The sequence below is a fragment of the Marmota flaviventris genome, chromosome 6, assembly GCF_047511675.1.
Source record: "Marmota flaviventris isolate mMarFla1 chromosome 6, mMarFla1.hap1, whole genome shotgun sequence".
In the NCBI taxonomy this organism is placed as follows: Eukaryota; Metazoa; Chordata; class Mammalia; order Rodentia; family Sciuridae; genus Marmota; species Marmota flaviventris.
Window position 1 is genome coordinate 8,527,934 of NC_092503.1, and position 23,056 is coordinate 8,550,989.

At 50.1% G+C, this 23,056-nt stretch overlaps 1 protein-coding gene across 1 annotated transcript in view; it reads left to right on the forward strand.

Annotated features, from left to right (window-relative positions):
* The window catches only part of Ezr (ezrin), a 46,388-nt gene that overhangs the window by 17,168 nt on the left and 6,164 nt on the right, over positions 1-23,056 (forward strand). Inside the window, exons 3-8 of the mRNA XM_027939532.2 lie at positions 6,744-6,827; positions 11,133-11,228; positions 12,058-12,332; positions 12,819-12,902; positions 13,883-14,029; positions 19,737-19,833. Of these exons, the coding sequence (XP_027795333.1) occupies positions 6,744-6,827; positions 11,133-11,228; positions 12,058-12,332; positions 12,819-12,902; positions 13,883-14,029; positions 19,737-19,833 (783 nt within the window). The remainder of the gene's footprint in view (positions 1-6,743; positions 6,828-11,132; positions 11,229-12,057; positions 12,333-12,818; positions 12,903-13,882; positions 14,030-19,736; positions 19,834-23,056) is intronic.

A 23,056-nucleotide genomic window follows, 5' to 3' on the forward strand; every position in this document is an offset into this window, starting at 1 on the left:
GCAGGGGACTGGAATGCTGGACAATAGCACTGACATTTTCATGATGCGGAAGGTCAGGCTCTCGTGGACTCTCGGGCTGATTGGACAGTTCCACTCAGGCTGATCTCGAGTGACTGCAGGTGTGCGAATGCAGAGATCAGTGTCATCCCCGAGTTCACTTCCTGAAATTCAGATGTTTAAATGCCGCCGTTCGAATTCCCCTTCTGTGTTAAATGGTCTTCCTGACTCTGGAAGATGTGAGGAAAGTCACCACACTTGTCTCCCTGCAGTGCTCTGGCTCCTCGGAGTCTCTGTCCCTTGCCTGAAAGTTGTAGAGGGATTAGTCCTGGACCTGTCCGTCCTGTCTGAGCTCTTTGTACAGACAGTATTCCTTCTATAAAAAAGAATAGAGGTAACCTTAATTTTACAATATTTTCTCCTGAAGGAAATGACACTTCCCAAAGGAAAACTTGCATAGCTAGATGTATACCAAAATGAGGGAAAGAACTGGGAAACAATTTGATGGGAGCCAAAAATTGAGCGATTACTCACTGGTTAGAAGTAAAACACCATATTTCATTATCAACTCGGTGCCTCCCCCCATTTCTCAGATTCTTAGAAGGTGTTTGAGAGACCATTTGAACAGTGAAGCTGGAAAGACTCAGAAATCGTGTATTCCCAAGTGTGTTCTGAAGAACCTCGGCTCTTTGACATGCCCTGGGGAAGTCCTGCTTGGGCAGAGCCACCTGGGAAGCCCAGACTGGGCCCTCCTGGGATTTGCTGTTTGCCTGAGTGTAGCAGAGGCATTCAGAAGCCTTTTGGCTAAAGCAAAAAGAAACTTAACCACTCGAAACATGGCCCCCGCCACTGTCCATCCCGCTTCCCTGTAAAAGTCAAAGAATTTTCTAGAGAACTACACGGTCTCTGACTTGGTGGTGTCCAGGGCCATGCAAGCTAGTTTTCAAAAGCTGCAGATGAGAGCTGGGAGGTCCCTCCCTCACTGGCCACTGGTTTCCAGCTGCTTCCTTCTGCCCGCTCTCCCGAGCTGTCCAGCCCTGAGAGCGGAGCAGAGGGTAGCTGGGTTTATTGTGCTTTAGCAGAGTGAACTCTTGGTGAGTTTGTTAAAAACAAAACAGGTTGGGGTTTAAGGCCTTCAGTGTTGGTGCGGCATTGGCGGACTCGCAGTGCTGTCTCATTTCTGCCTGGAGAGCTGTCCCCCTCTGGAAACTCCAGACGAGGTGTGAGCACTTCTGGGTCCGCATAAACAACCTGGCCAGCTTCGGCTGGCATTCTAGTGTTATTTTCCTCCTTGTGGTCATCTGTGGGCATCCTCCTGCCCCAGCCCCAGCCACCTGAGAGGGCTCTGACAGTGCTCCGACATCACAACCTCCTCTGGGCTGGCCACCCACCACCTCCGACCCAGCAGGGTCCAGGCCCTCTGCAAATCAAGTGGCCCAGGGGTAGGAGGGGGTCATCTACTTGGGGTCCTCAGTAGAAAACATACAAGTTCTGATCGTTACGTTCCAGTGACACCCTCCCCAAATTTGCTCCGAAGCACTTGGGTGACTTTAAGAAATAGATCCACAGGGCAGCGTGGCACACGCCTGTAATCCCAGGGGGCTCGGGAGGCTGAGGCAGGAGGATCGTGAGTTCATAGCCAGCCTCAGCAAAAGTGAGGAGCTGGCAACTCAGACCCTGTCTCTAAAAAAACAATAAAAATATGGCTGGGGATGTGACTCAGTGGTTGAGTGCCCAGTACCACCACCACCCCCCAAAAAAGAAATACGGATCCCTGGATTGTATCCCAGAAACTGGGGTGTTTGAAAAGCAGCTCTGGGGGTCTGATTTGGGAACCACTGTAGTATATGGTAGCCACTGAGGCCTCTCCCTTCTGGTTCATTGGTAAGATGTTCCTGGGCGGGGCAGCAGTGCCCACAGAGGCCTGCACACTCCTGCTATTTAGTTGGTGTTTGTAGACTGACAAGCCCCAGGGCGTGGGAGGTGGCCTTGTGCAAGTGTCAAGCCTATGGGACATTGGAGCAAAGCTGTTAGTCATCAGCAGTTTCTGTGGGTAGTCTGAGCTGAGCTAGCCTATAGTTAGAACAACAGGCAGTGTTTTAAAAAGAAGAGGGACTAAACAAAAGGTTGGTAGAGTCAGGAGTAATTAGGTTTTCATTAACTTCATTAACTAAGACAAACAGGTTTTTGTGTTCAGCATCTTCACACATGAATGTATGTGTTATGCACTGTACAGGTCAGTGGCTTGGCCCTAATATGTGTGAAATTCTATGGCCATTTTTCATTTCAAGAAATGTGTTTTTAAAAAGCTTTACTGGGTAACTTTGTTTTGTTTTGTTTTCGCAGAAACAAAGTTCATTCCTATTTTTGTTTTTAGGCATTTCTCTTTAAAACACGGATATTCTGGCAATAGATGAGAAACTGAAATAAAAACCAACTTCACTTACTATGTTAGGCAGCTATGGGAGGGGAGATTTTGCTGGTTTTTTTTTTTTTTTTTTCTAAATATGATTATTGTGAAAAATGTACACATATTCACTACTCACTTCCTTTGAGGGGTTCGGGCCTCTGCAGTACCAAGCTTTCCAGGTTTGTGTTCAAGGTAAGTCATCCTATTCTGAAACTCATTCTAAAATTCTGAAAGTACAGAGCTATTTTTTTTAATTATTTTTAATCATTAGATTACTACTTCTCTGAATTTATTTATAAATTTCCATTATAAACATTTGAATGTGCGTATGTCTAGTTCCCTGCGTGTTTTAACATTTCGGACCTCTGGATGTGACTTTGTGTCTTAGCTTCAAGTGGCACAGCACATGGCAGAAAGATATGAATTATTGTCATCTGCACCATCACCCACCGGCTGTGCGGGCATGGAGGGGGCATATGAGTAAAATTAAACTTTAATCACCTCTACCCCCTAAAATAAAAAGTATGGATTTTAGTTTTTTGGCAAGCCTAAGGTGGATGAATAGCACCCTTTTGGGGGTTAGATTTTAAATGCCTAATTGCATACTGTGCATGTGATTGTGTTGCCTTCAGTATGGCTTTTGACAAAAGTGAATGATTAGTGGGAATTACCCAGACAATAAAAATTGCAGATAGACACTCTTCTCCCTGGTCTTTGCCCAGATTAGATTTGTGTGGTGGCCTCTTCAGGCCTGTGGACTTGCCAGGCCGTCCTCACATGCATCAGAACCACACAGTCCCCCTTGATTTCCTTGGCACTGTTGAAAAGCACCAGCCTGCCTCCCCGCACGCTGCGCCCGCTCAGAACAGTAGCTCACTGTGGAAACCTAACACCACGCTGAGAAAGAGAGTTGGGAGTTAGATGTTTCCCTAATTGCTAAAACCTGGTTTCTTTGAAGCCTCAAAATATATAAGGAAATGGTCTTCTTACCCTAGTAAATGTCTCATTTCATGCTTTGGTGAAAGTTTATACCACGTTGCAGCACATTATTGAAGGTCTGTAAAACTGAAAATAATCTTCATGGTCTCTCTAAACAAAGAACTGCACAGCATGCTGTAGATTGTTTGAGCAGAGACTGAGTAGAGCCCCTACCTGCCTGCACCAAGCTTTTGGAATGGGGGGGTCAGGGGGGCTGGGGTGGGCTGCTTTTTGGTGTTCCCGGGATCACTTGTCCTTAGTAATGGGCTCAGGAACACGGAGCATTTTGCAGTGCCTGGGGTGGTCCTGCAGGATGATCCCTTGTGCTGTCCAGAACCCAGGAACACCCTCTGCAGGAAACACTGGTGGGGTCACAACCAATAAGCAACACACACCCCCATTAATTTAAGCAGCTTGGTCATTGACCATTAGCACAGAGCTGGTCACCTGTCACTTAGATTTCATTAGCACTCCTATCTCAACCTTGATGTAAAGATTGTAGAGTTGGGCTGTTTATGAATCTGTACAAATATCAAAATCAATTTGGTAATTTTTTTCTCACATTTGTAAAGTGAGAAAAAAATCCTGGTATATGCCCAAATAAGACCTGGGGTCTTCTTCTTCTTTTTTTTTTTTTTTTTTTTTTGTTGTTGTTGTTGTTGTTGTAGATGGACATTATGCCTTTATTTTATTCATTTATTTTTATGTGGTGCTGAGGATCAAATCCATGTAAGCAAGCCCTCTACCACTGAGCTACAGCCCCAGCTCTTAGGGTCATCTTTTGTTGAGGCCAGAACTGAGCAGGAGAGGGAAATCCTGTTTGCTTCTTGTGCTGGTCCTACTGTGTGTGTGTGTGTGTGTGTGTGTGTGTGTGTGTGTTGCTGGGGATTCAACCCAGAACCTTCACCGATAGGCAGGTGGGCCTCTGAGCCCAGCCTCTCCTCCCCACTCTATGTGTACTGCATGCCAGAAAGCCTCCAGTTGCTCCTCAGCCTTGCCACCTGTGTTGGGGGTTCGGTACCAGATGGCATGGTTTCCCGCGGATGTTGGAACATAGGTAAAGGATTTGTGGAACAACTTGTCCAACTAAAACTTGGCAGAATGGCCCGAGCTGCTGCTGCTGCTGCTGCTTCTGCTTGGGTGAAGTCGCGTGGTGAAGGTGCGGATGTGTGCACTTACAGGGACCCGCTCGGCTTCATTTCTGAGTTCACCTTGGCCATTGCTGGGTTATCACAGCTACCCTCAGTATAAAAGTATTCCTTATTCTACTTGCCTTTTCAAAGGGTTGTGTGGACTTTTATCAAATATGAACCTGATTCAGAACATTTAAATAGAACATTTTAAGTTCCCATTCATTCCTGTTAATATGCTTTATTTATTTGCAAAATAGTCTATCACTTTTTTATGGTGACTATATGCTTTGCTTTGAGATGACACTTTCTCAGGGTCCTTGATCTTAGGAGTGATCAGGACTTGGTCTGTTCTCTCCTTTGCCTCAAATCTGCCCTTTCCTTTTTGCCTTGACCAGGCAGGGGCTGTAGGTCTGCTGAGCTGGGGTTCCACTTCTGAATGGTTATGGAGGGCGTAGCTGGGTGTCGGATGCATGGCATCTGGTCACATTGGATGTGACTGGGAGTCGCGTTTGTTGGAGTATTTAACTTTGCCGCTGGTTTGCGCCTCTCACATGTGTCCTGAGAACCATGATTGAGAGAGATGCTTGCTGATTTTATGCTTCATAACAGCCTTTTTAAAAAAATAAATTATTATCGGCAAGAAATGAAAGAAACTTAGGGTTTTATACTTTAATATGATTAAAGACTTTAAAACATCTTTCATCTTGCTCTTCTGTAAACTTTAGTTCTTTTAATTTGTGGACTTGGGAAATCATCCTTTTATAGAACCTGGCAAGTTGCACCTCCCTCTGTCCCTGTCGGCGAGCTTCCGTGGCATACTGCGTGTGTGTCGGTGTCTCTCCGCCATCGGAGTCTGGAATTTTCGGGGGGAAATGGTTTTATGAAGACTGAGTGTCCCTAAAGTAGGAGCAGTGTTTGGCGAGCCCTGAATGCATGTGACACCAGGCGTGGACCTCTGTGAGCTGCCTCTGACCTTCTGCAGTTCCCCATGTTGGGAAGGGGCCAGGTGGGGTGCCTCCCAGCTCTGGGCTTCACCCAGTATCTCTCGGATGGGTGAGAAGCAAATATCGTAACTTGAGGCGTTTCCGTTGCTGTGCGGCTCTGATGTTTTCCTGTGGGTAGTGTTGTAAAGTAGCCAGATTTGGTGTTTTCCACAAGTTTAGTAAATCTGGGTGAGGAATGTTTTAACTGCCTTGAGATCCATTTCGGCGACCTCCCGTCCCCTGGACCACCTCCTACCGTCTTACCCTCTCCTCCGCCTCACCGCCCTCTTCTGTGCAGGTGAACTTCACATCTGCATTGATAGCATATGCACTGTTTTGCTTGCCACCGTTTAAATTTTCGACACAACTTTCTCTGATTGTCCTATCTTCATATTTGCCATTTTAAAAATCTACCATGTTTGATGTGTCTCAGGCATTTCTTTCTTTTTCTTTTTTTGCTACTGGAGATTTGAACCCAGGGGCACTTAAGCACTGAGCAGCATCCCCACCCTTTTATTTTCTATTTTGAGACAAGATCTCACCAAGTTGCTTCTGAATGGTTAGGGAAGGCGTAGCTGGGCGTCGAACGTGTGGCATCTGGTCACATTGGACGTGACCAATGAGTCACATTTGTTGGAGTATTTAACTTTGCCGCTGGTTTGCGCCTCTCACATGTGTCCTGAAAACCATGATTGAGAGTTGCTGAGGCTGGTTTTGAACCTACGATCCTCCTGCCTCAGCCTCCTGAGCTGCTGTGATTACAGGCATGCACCACTGTGCCTGGCTCACCATTTCCTTCTTCAGTGTGTAGGTGGTTTCTAACGTGGCCCAGACCTTCTGGCTTTACTCTGCCTCTGCGATCTGTGCTGCTGTGGTGTGAACCTCGCCCCTGAGCCCTGGTGCCTCAGGAGCGCTGTCTGCCTCCCTTGGCATATGCAAGGGTCATGAGGATGCGTGGGAAAATACTCGGCTGTTAGTTGGTTTTGTAGAAGAGCTGCTCAGACCTACATGCAGATGTGCTTTATGGAAGCAGAGAGACCTTGCCCTTGAACCTAGACTCTGCACTCTGGCTGACACTGGGATCACAGCCAGGGTCTGTGTCGTGTTCTGTGACCAGCGTGAGAATGGATGTGGAAGAGGGACATGAGGCTGCCGCCCTGCCAAGTGGCTCTGCACCTGCACGGAGCCTCGGCGGTTGTCAGAAGAGTGCAGTCGGTTCACTATTTCCATCTTGCTTTCCAGATCAATGTGCGGGTCACCACCATGGACGCGGAGCTGGAGTTCGCCATCCAGCCGAACACCACCGGGAAGCAGCTCTTCGATCAGGTCGGTCTCTGCTCTTGAGAGAGTCACTGTTTGAGGGCGGGAGTGGGGGACAGGGACTTTTTGCAGCATCCAAATCCTTTTGCTGAGTGAATTGCCTCGGTTGGCTCACTTGAAGTAATAGGTTAGAAAGGTCTTCGGGAAGGTAAAATGCCACACCAGCCTGCAGTAGCATTGCAAAACGCCTTTAAAGTTGGGAGATTTCTGTTAAATATTTATTAGTGATGTTAATTTCCATTACATTTAGTTTTTCCTGGTATAGTAGCTGCTTCAGATAAAATCTCATCTTAATAGGATAAGTCTTTCCGCCGTCAGGGTGAGACAGAAGATCATTATTTGGCATTGTTTTCATAGCTTTATGTCTCAGGCCAGTACACTTTCCCTGCAGAAGGCGGATAGGCCTGCCGGTCACAGTCGCTGTCAACTGTTCACCCTTGCCCTTGTAGTATTGAAAGCAGCCATGAACTTGGGAATGAATGAGTGTGGTGTATTCCAATAAAGCTGTATAGGCACCCTGGATTTTCACGTGAGCCTCTCCACCCCCGTTTCCAAAATGGAAACCCATTCTTGACGTGAGGAAGCTCACGGGTCAGCTGAACAAGTAGCAGACCACAGGCCGCAGCCCGCTGTCCCTGATTTCTTTAGAAACCCCCTTTTGCAGATGTGAACACTGTGGCCTAGCAGACACCTTAGGCTGGTTCCAGGTGCACTAGCCCTTGGCCCCTTGTTCGTTCTTCCTATTGTGTAGTGTGTTGTGATGGCCCATAACCAGGCACTCTGAACAGCAGATCCCACCTGTAGGCAGATCACACTACAGGGTGCTCATTTGGGGTTTAGGAGTCGTTTCAGCATGTTTTACTTGTCCCCTCAGATGGAACTGGGGTGGTACCCGTAGCTCTCACCTCGCGGGTGGTCTTGGAAAACCCAGGCCTCCCTCCCTGCCTTCCTTTGGCTCCTCTGCCTGACTTCACAGGGCAAGTGGCCCTGGGCGGTGGTGAGGGAAGTGCCTGAGGTGCCCTTGTGCCAGCCAGAGCTTGGGTCACTGGCAGGCCTGGCTACTCCTCGGCACCCGTGAGCTTCCTCGGGTCACAGAGGCTCTTTCTTGAGGGGACAGCACAGGTGCCTCCTGTTCCTGCACCTACGGGGAACCTGAGGGGAATGGCAGAGTTTGACAGGAATGGTGAGCTCCCCGGAGGCTGTGCTGCTTCTCTGTGGAAGGGTCCAGGCCCTGGGAGCAGGATCAGCTTTTCTGGGCTGAGTCGACTCTGCTCAGGGGCAAGGATCCGGGGGGCCCAGGGCAGAGGTGAGTCATGAGGCTTGCTTTCCTGAGGGCCCACAGTAGTGTTCTACACTCAAGCACCAGAATCAGAAATGGGAGGGCCTGGTGACGGGGAAACCTGGGAGGAAGAATTGGGTGCATTTAGAGATTCCAGGTGGCTCCCAATGCTTGATCAGATCTCCAGTAAGCGAGTGCCAGGTAGTGTGGGATGGCCCTGCAATAAAGCCACTAGTGCCAGGGCATGCCCAGGCTGGCTTTGTAGGGGTGGTGACAGTCAGTCGCCATGATTATTGTCGTATGTTTTGAGATTCTACTTAGGTCTGCTTCACCCAAAAAGGATAAAGGTAATTTACTGTTCTGGGTGAGGCTCGATTTAGGGCAGAAATCTGAAGGCTTCTCCTGGAAGATAATCCCAGAGTAAGCCAAGTGGATCCAGCTGCACCCTGTGTGACTCGGTGCCTAGGACCTGACCCTAGGCCGTGCCCTGACTTCCAGTGGTGGCTCTGCCTGCAGCCAGCATGTCCTTGGTCACCTCCTGGGCACCAGTCCTCACCTCTGAATAGTGGGGTTTCCAGCATAAGTTTTTTTTTAAAGCAGAGAATACACTAGAATAAGTGGCAAGACAAGACCTGGGTACAGAGAAGGGTCGGATGGGAAGCTGGTTCATAGACCAGACTGGTCACTGAAAGCTGGCCTTGATGGAGCCAGGTGAGGGAGACTGGGAGGGAGTTGGTCTCCGTCCTCTCCATCCACCTGTCCCCACATGTCTCCTGCAGCAGCCTATCCCACTCAGCCTAGGCCCTGCAGTGAGTGGCAGTCAGTGGCTGGACTCCAGCCCAAAGCTCCGGTTTGCTGGCCAGCGACTAGGCAGACTGGGACTGGACGGCTGCTGCTACACCTGCTGGAGGCAGGGGAGTGGCCCAGCTGTTGCTCAGAGTCTGTGAAGCAGACTCATCCCTGCCTTTGCCTTCCCAAACTAACCCTCTGAGGTGGGGGTGAGGGCTCGAACCCGTGGTTGACATGTCTTTTTATCATGAGGCGAAGCGAAGGACCTAGAAGGCAGTTGTGAGGTTGGGAGGCGAGTGAGGAGGACCCATGGGATGGCTTTTAGAAAGCAATGAATAAAGTAAGGTTGGTTAATTCTAACTTGTCATTTTGGGGAAACCATGGGGGTAGGGTAGGACTTTGAAACAAAGACACCGAAGACCATTAAGCTGAAAAGAGAAGGTTCCTCCAATAAAGAAGTGCAGTAGTACTCAGCCATAAAGAAGGGTGAAAATGGCATTTGCCGATAAACAGATAGAGTGGAGAATATCATGCAACGGGAAATAAGCCAGTCCCCAAAACCAAAGCCCGAATGTCCTCAGACATGCAGGTGCTAACATACAATAAGGGATGAGGGTGGAGCGTAGGGAAGGAAGTACTGTGGATTTAGACAAGGGGAATGAAGGGACGGGAGGGGGGATGGGAAGAGGAAAGAGCGTAGAATGACTAGGAAATAAATTTCCTGGGTCCTATATGAATTCACAACCAGGGTAACGCCTCGTCATGTACAACCTCAGGAATGGGAAGTTATACTCCGTGCATGTATAATATGTCAGGATACACTCTACTGTCACGCATATCTAAAAAGAACACATTTTAAAAAAGAATTTTAAAAAGTGCAGTAGGCCGGGGCAGCTAGGGGCTGGTTTCAGCCGAGAGAGTGGGGGTCTTGACGTGGCTGCACAGGACGGCCTCAGATGCAGGAGGCACTCTGAGCTGTGGCCCTGAAAGTCCGTGGCAAGCCTGATACAGGACAGGAGAGGGTGGTCAGGAGATGGTCAGGGGGACAGGAGATTGTCTTCAGCTGCTTTGGTCCACGCTGGGAAGGTGAAATGGAAAAGCAGGGTGGAGAGCAGGCACCTGCCGCGTCTGCAGGGCTTCCTTATGCGACTTGGAAGCAGCCTCAGCCAATAAGGTGCTGGTCTGTGGGGAACAAGAAGTCAGCAGGACGGCATGGAGACCCGGTCTTTGCTCTCTGCGCTCATCTGCCATAACACAGGAGTCACGGGGCTGCAGACACCTGGCAGGGAGCACTGTGGAAAAGTGCGTCTCCTTCACTTTGTTCCACGGTGAAGAATTTTGAGTATAGTCCATCTGCCCTGTTTTGGGGGCAAGGGAGAGAATGAAGAGGTCAGCCCTTATTAGCACTGAATGAACAGCATCTGGCCCCCCTGAGGGTGAGGAAGAAGCAGAGCTGGCTTTTAGGTGAAATCTCAGGTTTTACTTTAAGCAAGGGCCCATGCGTGGTTTTGAGGGTGTTCCCTCCTCTTTCTCTTTAAACATGATAGAAGCCATGTGTCTGAAGAATGGTAACATTTTCCCTAAAGGTGGAGCACCATATCAAGGGATTTAATTATATGCCAGAGCCACAGGACTCCTTTGATGATGGTCAACACACCCGACTACCTCTGCTTTTGTTTCCAAGACACCCGTGAGAATCACCAGTCTAGGGCTCTCCCTGTACGCGCCTCAGGAGGCTTCTTTTCCTCGTGTTGTAGGGAATTTTTAGATATGAAGTCTTTGTGACCTAGGGTTGGGGTCCTAACTCAGCTGTATCAGAATTTCACATTTCTGGAGTCCTCAAGAGTGCTAGTCTCCCCCCCCCCCAATCTCTGTGGTGACAGCACACCTGGACACACCTGTCCCTGGTAGGCCATGGGTCCCACGGTGCATGTGCTCGCCACAGCCCAGCCTGGTGATGTTCACTCGGGAAGCTCTGTGCAGAGCAAAAGGGCAGAGTGTGCGCTTAAAAAATTTAAAGATAACCCCTAATCGGGTCAGATTTATGTTAAAAATACATCATTCGTGGCTTTGGCATAATGACTCTGTGGGCAACTGGTCATTTGAGAAGGTACTGCCAGGGGATTTGACCAAGCAGGCACCTTGGTTTCTTGGGGACCACTGGACACGTGGACGACTGCTGGTCACTGTGGCCTGTTTAGGGGAGTTTCTCACGACCAGGCCTCTTGCTTGCTGTCTCGCAGGTGGTTAAGACCATCGGCCTCCGGGAAGTGTGGTACTTTGGCCTCCAGTATGTGGACAATAAAGGATTTCCTACCTGGTTGAAACTTGATAAAAAGGTAAGTCAGGGTTAACTATTTACAGGCTAGTTAGGGGATGTTGGTCTGCTTCTTTGACAATAAAGCTGGAGCACTTGAAGTCTTTTGTTTTTGTGTTCCTTTCTATTTGTGTAAAAAGTTTTTACAGACAAAAAGGCTGCAGCCTTCCATTAAACAGGGATGTGGATCGGAAATTAGACCCTGCGTTCCTCCTCAGTGCCCCTTATTGGAGCAAGAGGAATGGTTCATTACCTAGCTTTTAGTTGACCTCAGTTTTGTTTTTTTCACCCAGTGAGATTGTTAATCTTAGAAACCATGAATCACCCACTCTGTTGTAAGAACCTGTTGTTGCTTTGTTTGAACCTGTGAGAGATTATCTGCCAACTCCAAAGATGGGATAATTCCACTAACAATTTTAAAGAGAAACAATCAGCTAAATGTATTTTCTTCAGATTCTTTGAAAACTCTGCTTCCCCCCAGCGTCCCTCCTCCCGTGTCACTGTAACAAGTCCAGGGTGGAGGTGTGCGCCATGCTCCGAGGCCAGATTGGCACCTGGGCACATTTCAAGATTGCAGGTCTACGTCCTTGGAATTGATAGCATCATCCCTAGGAATGAGGGTTTTGGGGAGCAGCATGGCAGCTCAGTAGGTTTCCAGTGGCGTGTGAGTGTGCGCTGGTACTCTTGACTGAACTTTTTTGTTTCTCATACTAAAGTTGACTTAGAGAACAAACACTGTCGCTGGCCAGAGGCCCCCTTTTGAGTCCTTCCTTGTTCATCAGTCAATGTTTGAAAAAGATGTTCGAAAGTGGCTTCTGCGTCTATGATGAGATGTGGCTTCTGTCCTCCAGGTGTCTGCCCAGGAGGTCAGGAAGGAGAACCCCCTCCAGTTCAAGTTCCGGGCCAAGTTCTACCCTGAGGACGTGTCTGAGGAGCTCATCCAGGACATCACCCAGAAGCTGTTCTTCCTCCAGGTGAAGGAGGGGATTCTCAGTGACGAGATCTACTGTCCTCCTGAGACAGCGGTGCTCCTGGGGTCCTACGCTGTGCAGGCCAAGTTCGGAGACTATAACAAAGAGATGCACAAGTCCGGGTACCTCAGCTCTGAGAGGCTGATCCCTCAAAGGTGAGCAGGGGGTGGCCTGGCCTGCTTGAGCGCAGCCACCTGTCCTTCGGAGGTGGAAGTAGTGGTGTGAGAGGAAGCAGGGGACTATCAAGGTGAAGGCCCTGATGATACCAGGAACACAGTGGGGAAGGCAAGCCCCCTCCCTCCTGGAATCTGACAGTGACTCTTCCTGAGGGTCCTTGCAGTCAGGCACCTCATGACCAGCCTGCTTAGCTGTTCCTGGTACGTAATAATCTGGGCTCTGCTAAGTCTGTCTTTAGGCACCATTGGCCATAAAAATTACCCCTTTGGGAAGAAAAGGTCGTTTGAAATAAAATACCTTTTTAAAAAATTTTCCACCAGGACTGAGCTTGTCTCATTCAAAATGCTCAGGTTAATCCTCAAAGGTAAAAACAACATGCATCGGAAAGCAGAAACAAGTTGATGGTTTCGTTTGAAAGGACAGTTGGGGTCTGACTGTATGTGTGTCCTCCTCCTGCCACCCAGAGTCATGGACCAGCACAAACTCACCAGGGACCAGTGGGAGGACCGGATCCAGGTGTGGCACGCGGAACACCGCGGGATGCTCAAGTGAGTGCCAGCCCGGCGGCTCAACTCTGGGTCGCCCGGGCCTTCCTAGCTTGTCTTAGGGACTCCAGCCAGCGCTGTCAAGGAGGTCAGCCTCACCAAGCCCTGGCCCAGGTGCTAGTGAAGTACTCCAGCTGGGGGAAGAGGGAGATTTGTTTTGTTTTTAAATCAAGATCATGTGTTCTTGCCGGGGGAGTGCAGTTTGATAAGGCTTCAGGTCCTAGAAGCTCTCCCTTTCTTTGTGGTAGAGAAAATCTTGTCAAAACTTCATCTTAGTCACGGGGAGCACTGCTCACCTGTAACCAGAGAGAGCGTGGTGCTTCATCTCTCTGCTGAAGAGGTGCTGTTTACTCTGTTGATAAGGTCTTTGTCCTCAGAAGTATGCATAAACGAGAGCTCCAGATCCCAGGTAGAAATGCAGCTGTCAGAGAAGTGTGGGTGAAGCGTGAGGAGGGGCAGGGGTGTGTGGCTTTAAGGCAGTTCAGTGTAAGAAATGGCCAGATTCCCCGCCCTGGCACTGCTGCCCGAGCCCTGCGCTCAGGCCCGACAGCAGCTCTGTCATTGTCCCAGCCTCACAGGTGTTGTGCTCCAAGGTTTCTGTCTGGCCCAAGAGTCTTTTGTTGGGCAAATCGACTCAAAGCCTGCAGCGGTGGCTGTTAGGAGGGCAGGGGCCACCCAGAGCTCTGGGTGCACCCAGAAAAGGGTAAAGATTTTGTCTAGCAGTAGAATCGAGAAGAAAAATCCCTCTTCCCTGGAAGCAAGCAAGAGTCAGTTTTTCCAGTGTGGAGTGTATCGTGGTCAGCGTCCAGGACAGCAGGGACCCTGTCAGGCGCTTCTTCCAAGCTGCCCGGGCCTTGCCAGCCTGCGCTCTGCCCACAGTTGTCAGCCCATCCTGCCCTACAGGCCTCAGTTCTGAAAGATTGGTGGGGGTTTAACTGGGATGTGGAGAGCGCCAGCGACGGTGTCTGTTTGCCTTCCATTAGGGACAGTGCCATGCTGGAGTACCTGAAGATCGCACAAGACCTGGAAATGTACGGAATCAACTACTTCGAGATCAAAAACAAGAAAGGAACAGACCTCTGGCTTGGAGTCGATGCCCTTGGACTAAATATTTATGAGAAAGATGATAAGTGAGTTGAAGTTTGTAAAGCCTTTAGCTGGCCGGGGTGGGGGGACCTGGAAGCAGGTGGGAAATGGCGGTTCTGTGGGGGTTGATTGTGAAGTAGTCGTTCAGCACTTGGCCTGGAGTGTGAAGCTTTAAAGCCTTTTGGACAGCGCTTGGCCTTCTAAGGTCAGCCCAGAGGTGCACGTCCACCACTCTCCTGTGTGGTCTGCCAGCAGCACAGGTGTCAGGGAGGCTGGGGGCCTGTCTCTTCCCGCTGCGAGACAGTGGCTGCAGGAATACACGCCCCTCCAGCTCCTTGCAAGGTCCCGGCACACCCCAGGCTTCTCCCCCTGCTCCCTGGCCTGGGTGGACCCCTGGCTCAAGATGTGAGCTGATCTAAACAGAAATACTTCATACTGTAATCAGACTCTGGAGAATTCTGTCAACAGCCTGTGTGTGTGCAAACGTGAGCTGGATCCTCTCCGCCTGCAGAAGGAGTCTGATTGTTCACAGGACTTTCATCGTCTATCAGCAAAGTCCCAAAGTCTGCGAGTGCAGAGCAGCGTAAGGAGAGCTGCCTGGCGCAGGGAGAAGGCCTCCTGTTGCTGCGGGTGCTCCTGGTCCCTGCCTTGGCACACACAGGAAAGCATCAGACTTCAGTGGGGCGAGTGGTTCCCTGAGCTCAGAGAACAAGCTGAGGTTCTAGGTGCTTCTGTCCAGAAGCTTCCTGGATTTAAGGAATGGAAGGAAATCCCTTGGGAGACCAGAGAGGGGCTCCTTGGGTCCCTGCTCTGAGTGTCCCCTGAGCCTCCTTCCTCTGAACGGCTCTTTAGCAGACCCTGTGGTGGCACCAGGCTCAGGAACTGGAAGGCAGCTGCAGCTCTGGCCGAGGAGGGGCCGGCAGCGGTGCTCCAGGGTCTCCATGCCCATGGCCTGTGTGTGAGAGAATGGCCCACAGACCCGGGGTGTGCTGGAGTCTTGCGACACACGTCTCGGTTCCCACCCAGGTGCAGGCTGTCTCTTTAGGTGACGCTGTCCTCGCCTCTCACTGTGGCTCACCCCTGTCCTGTTCTCAGACCTCACATCCCCCAGAACCTTCTCTGTGGAGTTGCTGAGGGGAGGGCAGGGGCACTGCCTTGGACAGATGACACGCACATAGTCGGTGGCTAGTCCAGCCCTGGGTGTTCCTGCCACAGCCAGAGCACAGGTGTATGTCACTAGCAGGGCCTGCGCCCTGGTGCGAGTGTGGCCTGCGCACGAGTGAAGGCAGCCTCTGTCCCCTGGGAGGACTGGCACCCACAGAGATGGACGGCATTCATCACAACCCCAGGAACCCAGAGGAGAGCTACTGAGGCTTGTGGCTGGCTCCCGGGCGTGCGGGCTACAGTGTTGCAGAGAAACAAGGACAGAGGAGTGAAGGAGGCCAGGCTCAGTTAGCGCAGCTGCGACCAGCCGTGCACAGAGCCAGAGAGAACCTCGCGTCCTCGTGGGAAACTGCCTCTGCCTTTGAACTTGTTCCTTGAATGGCTAGATTTTGTAACAGAGCCATGGCCAGGGCTGTCCAGACAGGTTTTTCAAGCTGCAAGAAACAGACATAGGCAGGGACTTGCTGATGTCCGCTTGTGACCGGCCCAACCCACGGAAATGCTCATTTCTCCCAGGTGAAGTCTGAGCTTTGTGCCCCCTCAGTCCTGCTCTTGCCCCCCCACCCAGCTCAGCAGCACAGTGGCAGCTCTCAAGTGGGCCTCTTTCCCCAAAGTCAGGGCCGGATGTTGGACACCTTCGTCCCCTACCTTCTCCTCCTGACCTGGTGCTGACTTCATTCTACAGACGTCAACAGCGTGGTTAGTGGCACAAGCAGGCTGTGGCTACCCAAGTTTGAGGACCACTCAGTGCTCTGGCTGCTGGGTTTGAGCTGCCCTCTTTATCACTAGGACTCACAGTGAGATTAGATATTTTTGATACATTGTTTAGGGAGAAATCTGATAAGATTGAGTGTGTAAATTGAGCTGTAAAAGATTTAGTGCATTCTGCAAATGAACAAATACATCTTTATTTTATCCTTTTTGGTGTTAAAATTGGCTTAGATGGGTCCCTTTTACGTGGTATAGGTAGCCATTGATTGGGAACCCAGGACTGGAAGCATTTGTCTCCTCCCGTTTCCTTTAAACCCTGAACTCTGCACAAGAGGGGAAAGTAGGAAACCTGATCCTGGACAGACGTGTCCACTCTGAGACAGGCCGTCCGGTGGAGCTGGGCTGGAATTCAGCACTCAGACCAGACACAGAAACCGAAGGACATTGATGCTTTTGCCAAATTCTTTAGACATTTGAAAGCATGTCCCCGCTCAGTGTCATCCCACCCCAGGCTTCCTGGTGCATGAGAGGACCTGTTGGTGGGAGTTTCTGAGACTGGCTGGGTTCCAGGCTCCATCCCCTCCAGGAGAGGGTGGGCACTGCGGGGCTTGGGACATGTTGGGGGCTAAAGGAGCAAGCAGTGTCTGTGCCTTTAACTCTCACATCTCTCTCTGATTCCACATCACCATATGCAGCCACCCCTCTGGCCTCCTGTTGACACATCTCAAAGTAAATCACAGCATCTACTCCCTTTCCCCAAAATGAAAGTGCAGATCACTTGCTAGAGCTTGATATATTTTGATGTAAAATTCAAGTACAGTGTAGTTTTCAGTGCTCATTTGCTGAGTTTTGACAAATAAACATGCCAGTAAAATTCAAAATCCTGTCAAGGCATAGAATATCATCACTCTCGGCTGCAGATTTTGAATTTAAAATTTTAACTATTAATTTTTTCATCTTTAAAAATCATTTTATACTTTTTTAAAGCTCAAAAAGTAGCAGAGAATTCCCATATACCCTTCACCCAGCTTCCTCAAAATATCAACATTATATGCAACCATAGTCTCCAGTTCCAGGAAGTTGATGTGATTTAAATCTGGTTTAGATCCAGACCTTGTTTCCATCCCAGTCTTTTGTTAGATTAATGTTGGTTTCTGCCCCAGGACCTTGTGCTGCATCACACCAACATTTAATCGTCTTGTCTCCTAGTCTACTTTGATCTAGAACAGGGTCTGTGGTCTTCCTCGTGGCCGTGATATTTTTGAAGAGTCCTGGACACTGATGGTTTATCAAGTCCCTCAACTTGGATTTGTCTGATGTTTGCTCAGTTTAAATTTGAGGCTTGCACTTCTGGGGAGAACCCCACAAAGTGCTGTGCTGCCTTGCAGGGCCTCCTGTGACCTGGTGCTGACCCGGATCATGGCACGAAGTTGTCTCCTAGGTCTCTCCACTGTGGATTCTGTCCTGGTCTTTGTAACTGACAAGTGTGTTATAGGGAGATACTGTGAAACTACGTAAATAGTTGTCTGTTCCAGCATCCATCTGTGAGACTTCTATCAAATAATTATTATTGTGGTGTTTGAGAAACAGTAATTCTTAACAAGCACCTCTTTATATCTATTAGTCTGAATTCTGAGAAGCTAGTTTCTCTTTGCCCTTTATTTAGTTATTTCTATTGATATGAACTCATGGATACTTATTTTAATCTTTGCATTTGATCTCTTGGTAGTAGTATTTATTTCATTGCTCAAATAGCTTGAGGTTTGGACTGTGGGAGCCCCTTGGAGTTGGTGCCTGTTCCTTTCCCTGTGACCTCATTGTTCTCTGAGTACTTTCTTACCTCCTGGCACGAGGTGCTCCATGCTCATCACATGCTCATCCGTATATTCATGCTCCAGCCCTGGAAACGGCCATTGCTCCAAAAGCCTCTAAGCTGTTTTGGGGAATCCCACCTTTTTTTTTTTTTTTTTTTTTAATGTGTTTCCCAGCAGGGACACTTAAGATATAAATCCCATAGCAGTCTTCTGGGGACCATGTCCATGTTCTTTATGTGATCTCTTAAGAAAGAGGAAAAAGAAGTCCTTGTAGGTTTTCATTTTCCAACTGTGGTTGAGAATTAAAGGAAGTTCCTCAACTCAAAAGTGAGTCATAACTTTCATGTCGAGCCCTCATCTTGACACAGCAGTTATGCTCATGAGTGGCTGGGGGTCGTTATATGAGGTTCCAAAGTCTTAAAAGGACAAACTTTCCAGACACGGCAGAAAGCAGAGTCGGGAGGCCCAGGGAGCCCACCCCTGGAAGGACAGATGCCTCTTAAGCTCTTGCCACTCAAGTCTTTGAGGACGAGAAGCTGTTTCGAGAGCTGTGTAAAGATGGGAGCCAGAGACCAGAGCTGGCCTGCCGGAGTCCCAGGAGCTGGGGAGTGGCCTGGCCTGTGGCTGTGGCGCGGGCAGCAGCCACCTGGCGCTCTGCTCAGCCACCGCATGTTGCACTTAGGTCTGGGGAAAGGGCTGCAAGGCAGCAGCTGCCACCTGGTGTCCTTTCCACATAAGGCGGATGTGGCTGAAGACGGTGGCAAGACCAGGCCATAACTCAAGTTCCTCTTGAAACAGACGAAATTACACCTCGAAAAATTCTGTATCCCACCCGCGACGATAAAACAACAGAACAAGCTCTCTGTATGTCTGTGTGCTCTGAGACCTCTTAGCCAGCTGTACGAGCTTCCGAGACAGCCATGGCAAGGATGTGTCTCAGAAAGACTTGGCAGGTAAACCAGGGGGCAAAGCAGTGGCCCGTGTCCTGCATTGCTCAGCAGGTGCACCCCACTGCTGTGCCCACGAAACTGCCCGTCAAGCTCAGAGCCTCTTGCACCCTCAGAGGCCACCTGCTGCCTTGCCCTGGCTCATGTTGCCACAGTAAGGCCTGTGTCACCATCAGTCTTGGCAAGCAAGGAAGCGTTCCCCACCCCTGCTATTTCTGCTGAAAGTTGGACTATGGGAAAGGACAGGGTTTGATTGCAGTGTTTGGTGGCTTGGGCTTGTCCTTCCAGAACGGCATTTTCCGTGACTGTTGAGTGGGGGCGAGGTGGGAGGCAAGCGGCAGCCCACTGTGGCCTCAGACCCGTGGGCTTTTCTGGGAGTGCCCATGAGAAAGCTGGTGTTCGGGTCAGCATCGGAGTGGCGTTGGTTGAGGACATCGTGGGGCTTTTCCTGCAGTCTCGGGTCATCCTGGGAGTTGGAGGGTGACACAGGGCCGTGTCTGGCCAGCCAGGAGAACGGGTCTCACTGGGAGGATAACCTAAGGCAGACCTCGCACCAGGCCCCATTCCCATCAGCAGGCAGCGCTCTGCGGGCGGCTTGTGTGGAAAGCAGGGGGACTCTCTGCCTGCTGGTTTCATAAAGTGAAGCAATAGCTCGGTAGCTTCAAGACGCAAAGAGAAGAATTTATGTGGCGAAGAGACTGTGCTATGAGGGGCAGAGGCTGCCCAGGGACCATTTGCTGAAAGTTCGCCTCAGGTGGCTCTGGGGTGCCGAGTATAGGGTGGAGCTGATGTAGTGGACAGTGGGAATGTCCACTGGGAATCAATCACCAGCAGACTGAAGGAGAGGCGTGTAGGATGGAGGTGTGGGGAGAAGGTCAAACAAAGGCCCGCGAGGCCTGGGTAGGACCCTAGCTGCCTGCAGGACCCCCAGCCCTGGGGAGTGGATCCACTCTGATGCCAAAACTGAGATAAACTAAAAGAAATGGGGCATAACCAGCTTTGTACTTTCTAAAACCCAACTTACAGACTTCAAAACTAGATGGCCAGCCTCTCCTAGTCCAGGCATCCACAGTCACAGCCCTCTAACCACCTGCCTCTTCTGTTTTTAACCTCAGGTTGACGCCAAAGATTGGTTTCCCCTGGAGTGAAATCAGGAACATCTCTTTCAATGACAAGAAGTTTGTCATTAAGCCCATCGACAAGAAAGCACCTGTAAGTTCACATGAATTGTGCACCGGTTGCTGCTTGTCATTCTGACAGCTAAAATGAGTTCTCGGGAGAATACCCAGATGTCTCTGTGTGCCAAGGAGCAGTGATGCTCAGAATTCCCTGTCACCGAGGGCCAGGATCCTGGGCTGAGTGCTGTCCACTGCAGCTGGAGATTACTGTGTAGACAAGGTGTCTGCCAAAAGCTAGACGCCTGTAACCCCTAAGTTTTCTCACTCTCTTTGTTCCTTACAGAGAACAGGGCAGTTCTGAATTGTGAACTTTTGATAAATGATGAAAACTTCCCCCAAACTTGGGTTTCTGTCTGGGCACGCCTGGCTTGTGAAATGTCTGTGTTGCCGCAGAGAGTGCCTGGAGACTGGGTGTGGACATTAGGGAGGGGGCTCTCATCGGCTTCTCCCCAGTACGGCTGGAGGGCAGGTGGTGACTGTCATCTGAACGGCCAGATTGTGGCTTTCAGAGCTCCCCTGGAGTCCCCAAGTTAAAATCCCAAACATCCCCAAAGCATTGCTGTTCGCCAGGATATGGGGATAGGGATAAAGATTTTATGTGCTAATCAGAAATCTGATTCTTAAAAAAAAGAAAAAGAAAAAGCCACTTGAAGAAATTTGTTACCCTCCTTAGAGCCTGCTCTGAATTTTACTAAAATTATGGGTTGGACAGGACTTTGTGTTCTCATGTCCTTGTTGTTCCCTAGTCAGTTTTATGCTTAGAGGTGGGCGTGGGTCCTGGTCCAGGCCTGGGACATCTGTCGAGCTTCTCAGGAATGGCATCACTTAGCAGTGGCAAGCCACTTGGAATTCTCCACGTCATGTTACTGTCGAATTACTGTTCCCCACGTAGGACTTAGTCGAGTGTAATTTAAAATCAGCAGGTCTTGACATTGTGAAAGTATTTTCTTCCTTATTGAAATGTTTCCTGCTGTTTGTAAACTCTTGACTCTCGCTCCGTGGGTAGCTTTGCAGTTCTTTAAAATTAAACCAGTGTTTAATACAGACTGTCAGGCTCCATGGAAACAGTTCACACTAGCATGCAACCTCGCCAGCTGAGGGTCAGAGGGTACCCACGTTAGCTGTGAGGTTGGCTTAGGTAGAAGAGCAAGAAAATTGTGAAGTTTCACAGAAGATTGCTGCCTACCCCGTGGGGAACTTCTGATTTCCAGAACATGGTATTTAGAAATTCAGCTGACAGGGCAGAAGCTCTTAATAGGCTAGATCGTTCCAGTGTTTAGCGCGCGCGCGTGCGTGTGGTGCGTGTGCATTTTTAATTTGGTCTAAGCTTAGCTTTTGAAAAGCTGAAGAACATTACATAGTTATGAAACACCAAGCAGAGGGGACAACTTTGCATCTGGTTTAGTTGGCGACGTAGATTCAGTACAGAATTGCTCTCGGTGAAGCCTCAGTTACAAAGAAGGGAAAGGCCTGTTGCTGCAGCCCTCTCTGCGCCAGGTACCCAGGCCATCAGCCGTCACAGTGAAGCCAGGTTCCAGGGCAGAGAGGAGTGAAGCCAGGCAGATGCTGGGCTTCCTGATGGAGATCATAAGCCGCAGCTACGAGGAAAAGTCACACAGCTCTGCAGATGGAGACGGAGGGGAGGGCCGGTCAGGTGGGGAGACCTCACTGGGGCGTTGGGAGCCTCTGCACCACCAGGGCTGCCTATCCTTAGTCTTTCACTTTGGGCAAAACAAAGCCAAATTTTCAAATTTCAACCTTTACATAAAAGAGAGCAGAAACCCCAAAGGTCAAGGAGGCTCGGGCCTCGTCTAGTGTGACCTCACCCTGGCATTTTCTGCAGGGAACTCACAAAGCCTGCCCTTAGGGACCATGGGCAGCTCCTTTCTATAAGCCAACTTCTCCCTTCTGCCAAGCTGCAGTGGGGCAGAGCTTGGGCCCAGCCTGCCCACATGGCCTGTGAGGGGAGGGATCCACACTTCCTCCAGAGCAGGGCCTCTTGTCCTGCAGCTCTCGGGCCACTGCTAACAGCTCTTGAAGTGGCAAAGGACACCCACCCAAGCCAGCCAGGTGAGGTGCACACCTGTAATTCCAGCAGCTCAGGAGGCGAGGCAGGAGGACTGCAAGTTTGAGGCCAATCTCAGAAACTTAGCGAGGCCCTAAGTAACTTAGTGAGACCTGTCTCAAAATGAAAAGGGCTAGGGAGGTGGCTCAGTGGTTAAGCACCCCTGGATTCAAGCTCCAGTCCCCAAAAAAGAAAAAAATGCCCGCCCAGCCTTGCACTTGGTGCTTTCAGGAGCCCCACTGACCAGGTGCCCCGCCCCTGCCCATCCTAGGTCTTGGGGCCACACCAGAGAGTGGAGACTAGCCTCTTGGCAGAGTTTCTGGAAGTCCTGTCAAGGCTTCTATCCCCACCACCTTTCCCTGGTCGGATCCAGAAGGTCTTGCATCCCTTTTTTTTTTTCGGGCACACTCATGCCTGTTTCCATTGTTTAGGGTGTGAGCCCTCTGCCAGTTGAGAAAGCCTGCTGTGGTTTTGCATCCGGAGGCCCGGTCTAGGGACTTGGACTGAGAAACCTTAAAGTGTGGTTTTTATTTCTCACTGGAAGTCAGCAACTGGCTTCCTTCGAAGGCAGTGGGAGGACTTCCCCGTCACCCGCTCCCTTCACCCGCTGGGCAGCAGACGCCCGAGTGTGTTTCAGCAGCTACAGAACCTTTCTCCAAGGCGGGTGGGAGAGTTCTCAGGTTCACCTGCAGCTCTGACCTTGAATCCTTTCAGTGGATTTTTTTTCTGAAGGGTGGCTGTTGCTGCGTTTCTTTGCAAATACTTCTGAGTCTCAGTAGGAATCCGTTTGGGCAGTGTGCCTCGGAAGCCGTAATGCAGGGTTGTTTTCTCTTGTGTAATAAGAGATAGGTGGGTAATAAAAATTCCTGCTTCTCCCAGCTCTGGACTCCTCCCTGGGAAACCCGATGACTTAATAACAAGTGTGTGAAACCCCGGGGAGCCCCACCCAGGAAGTTCAGGGGCTCTGGGGCTTGGCCTCTGCCTCTCACCCAGGTTTTCTGGAGCCAGGGACCGAGGAACTAACTGAGCTCCTCTCGAGTGTTGCTTGGCTGGTCCAGCTTGCTCCGTAGGCCTCTGGTGTCACTGTGGGGCGTGTCATGGTGCTGCTTGGTTTCAACCCCTTCCCCTGTTCCAGACAGTCAGGATCTGAATGCCAGGGACCTGTGGCTCCGAGGATGCTGACGGAGCATTT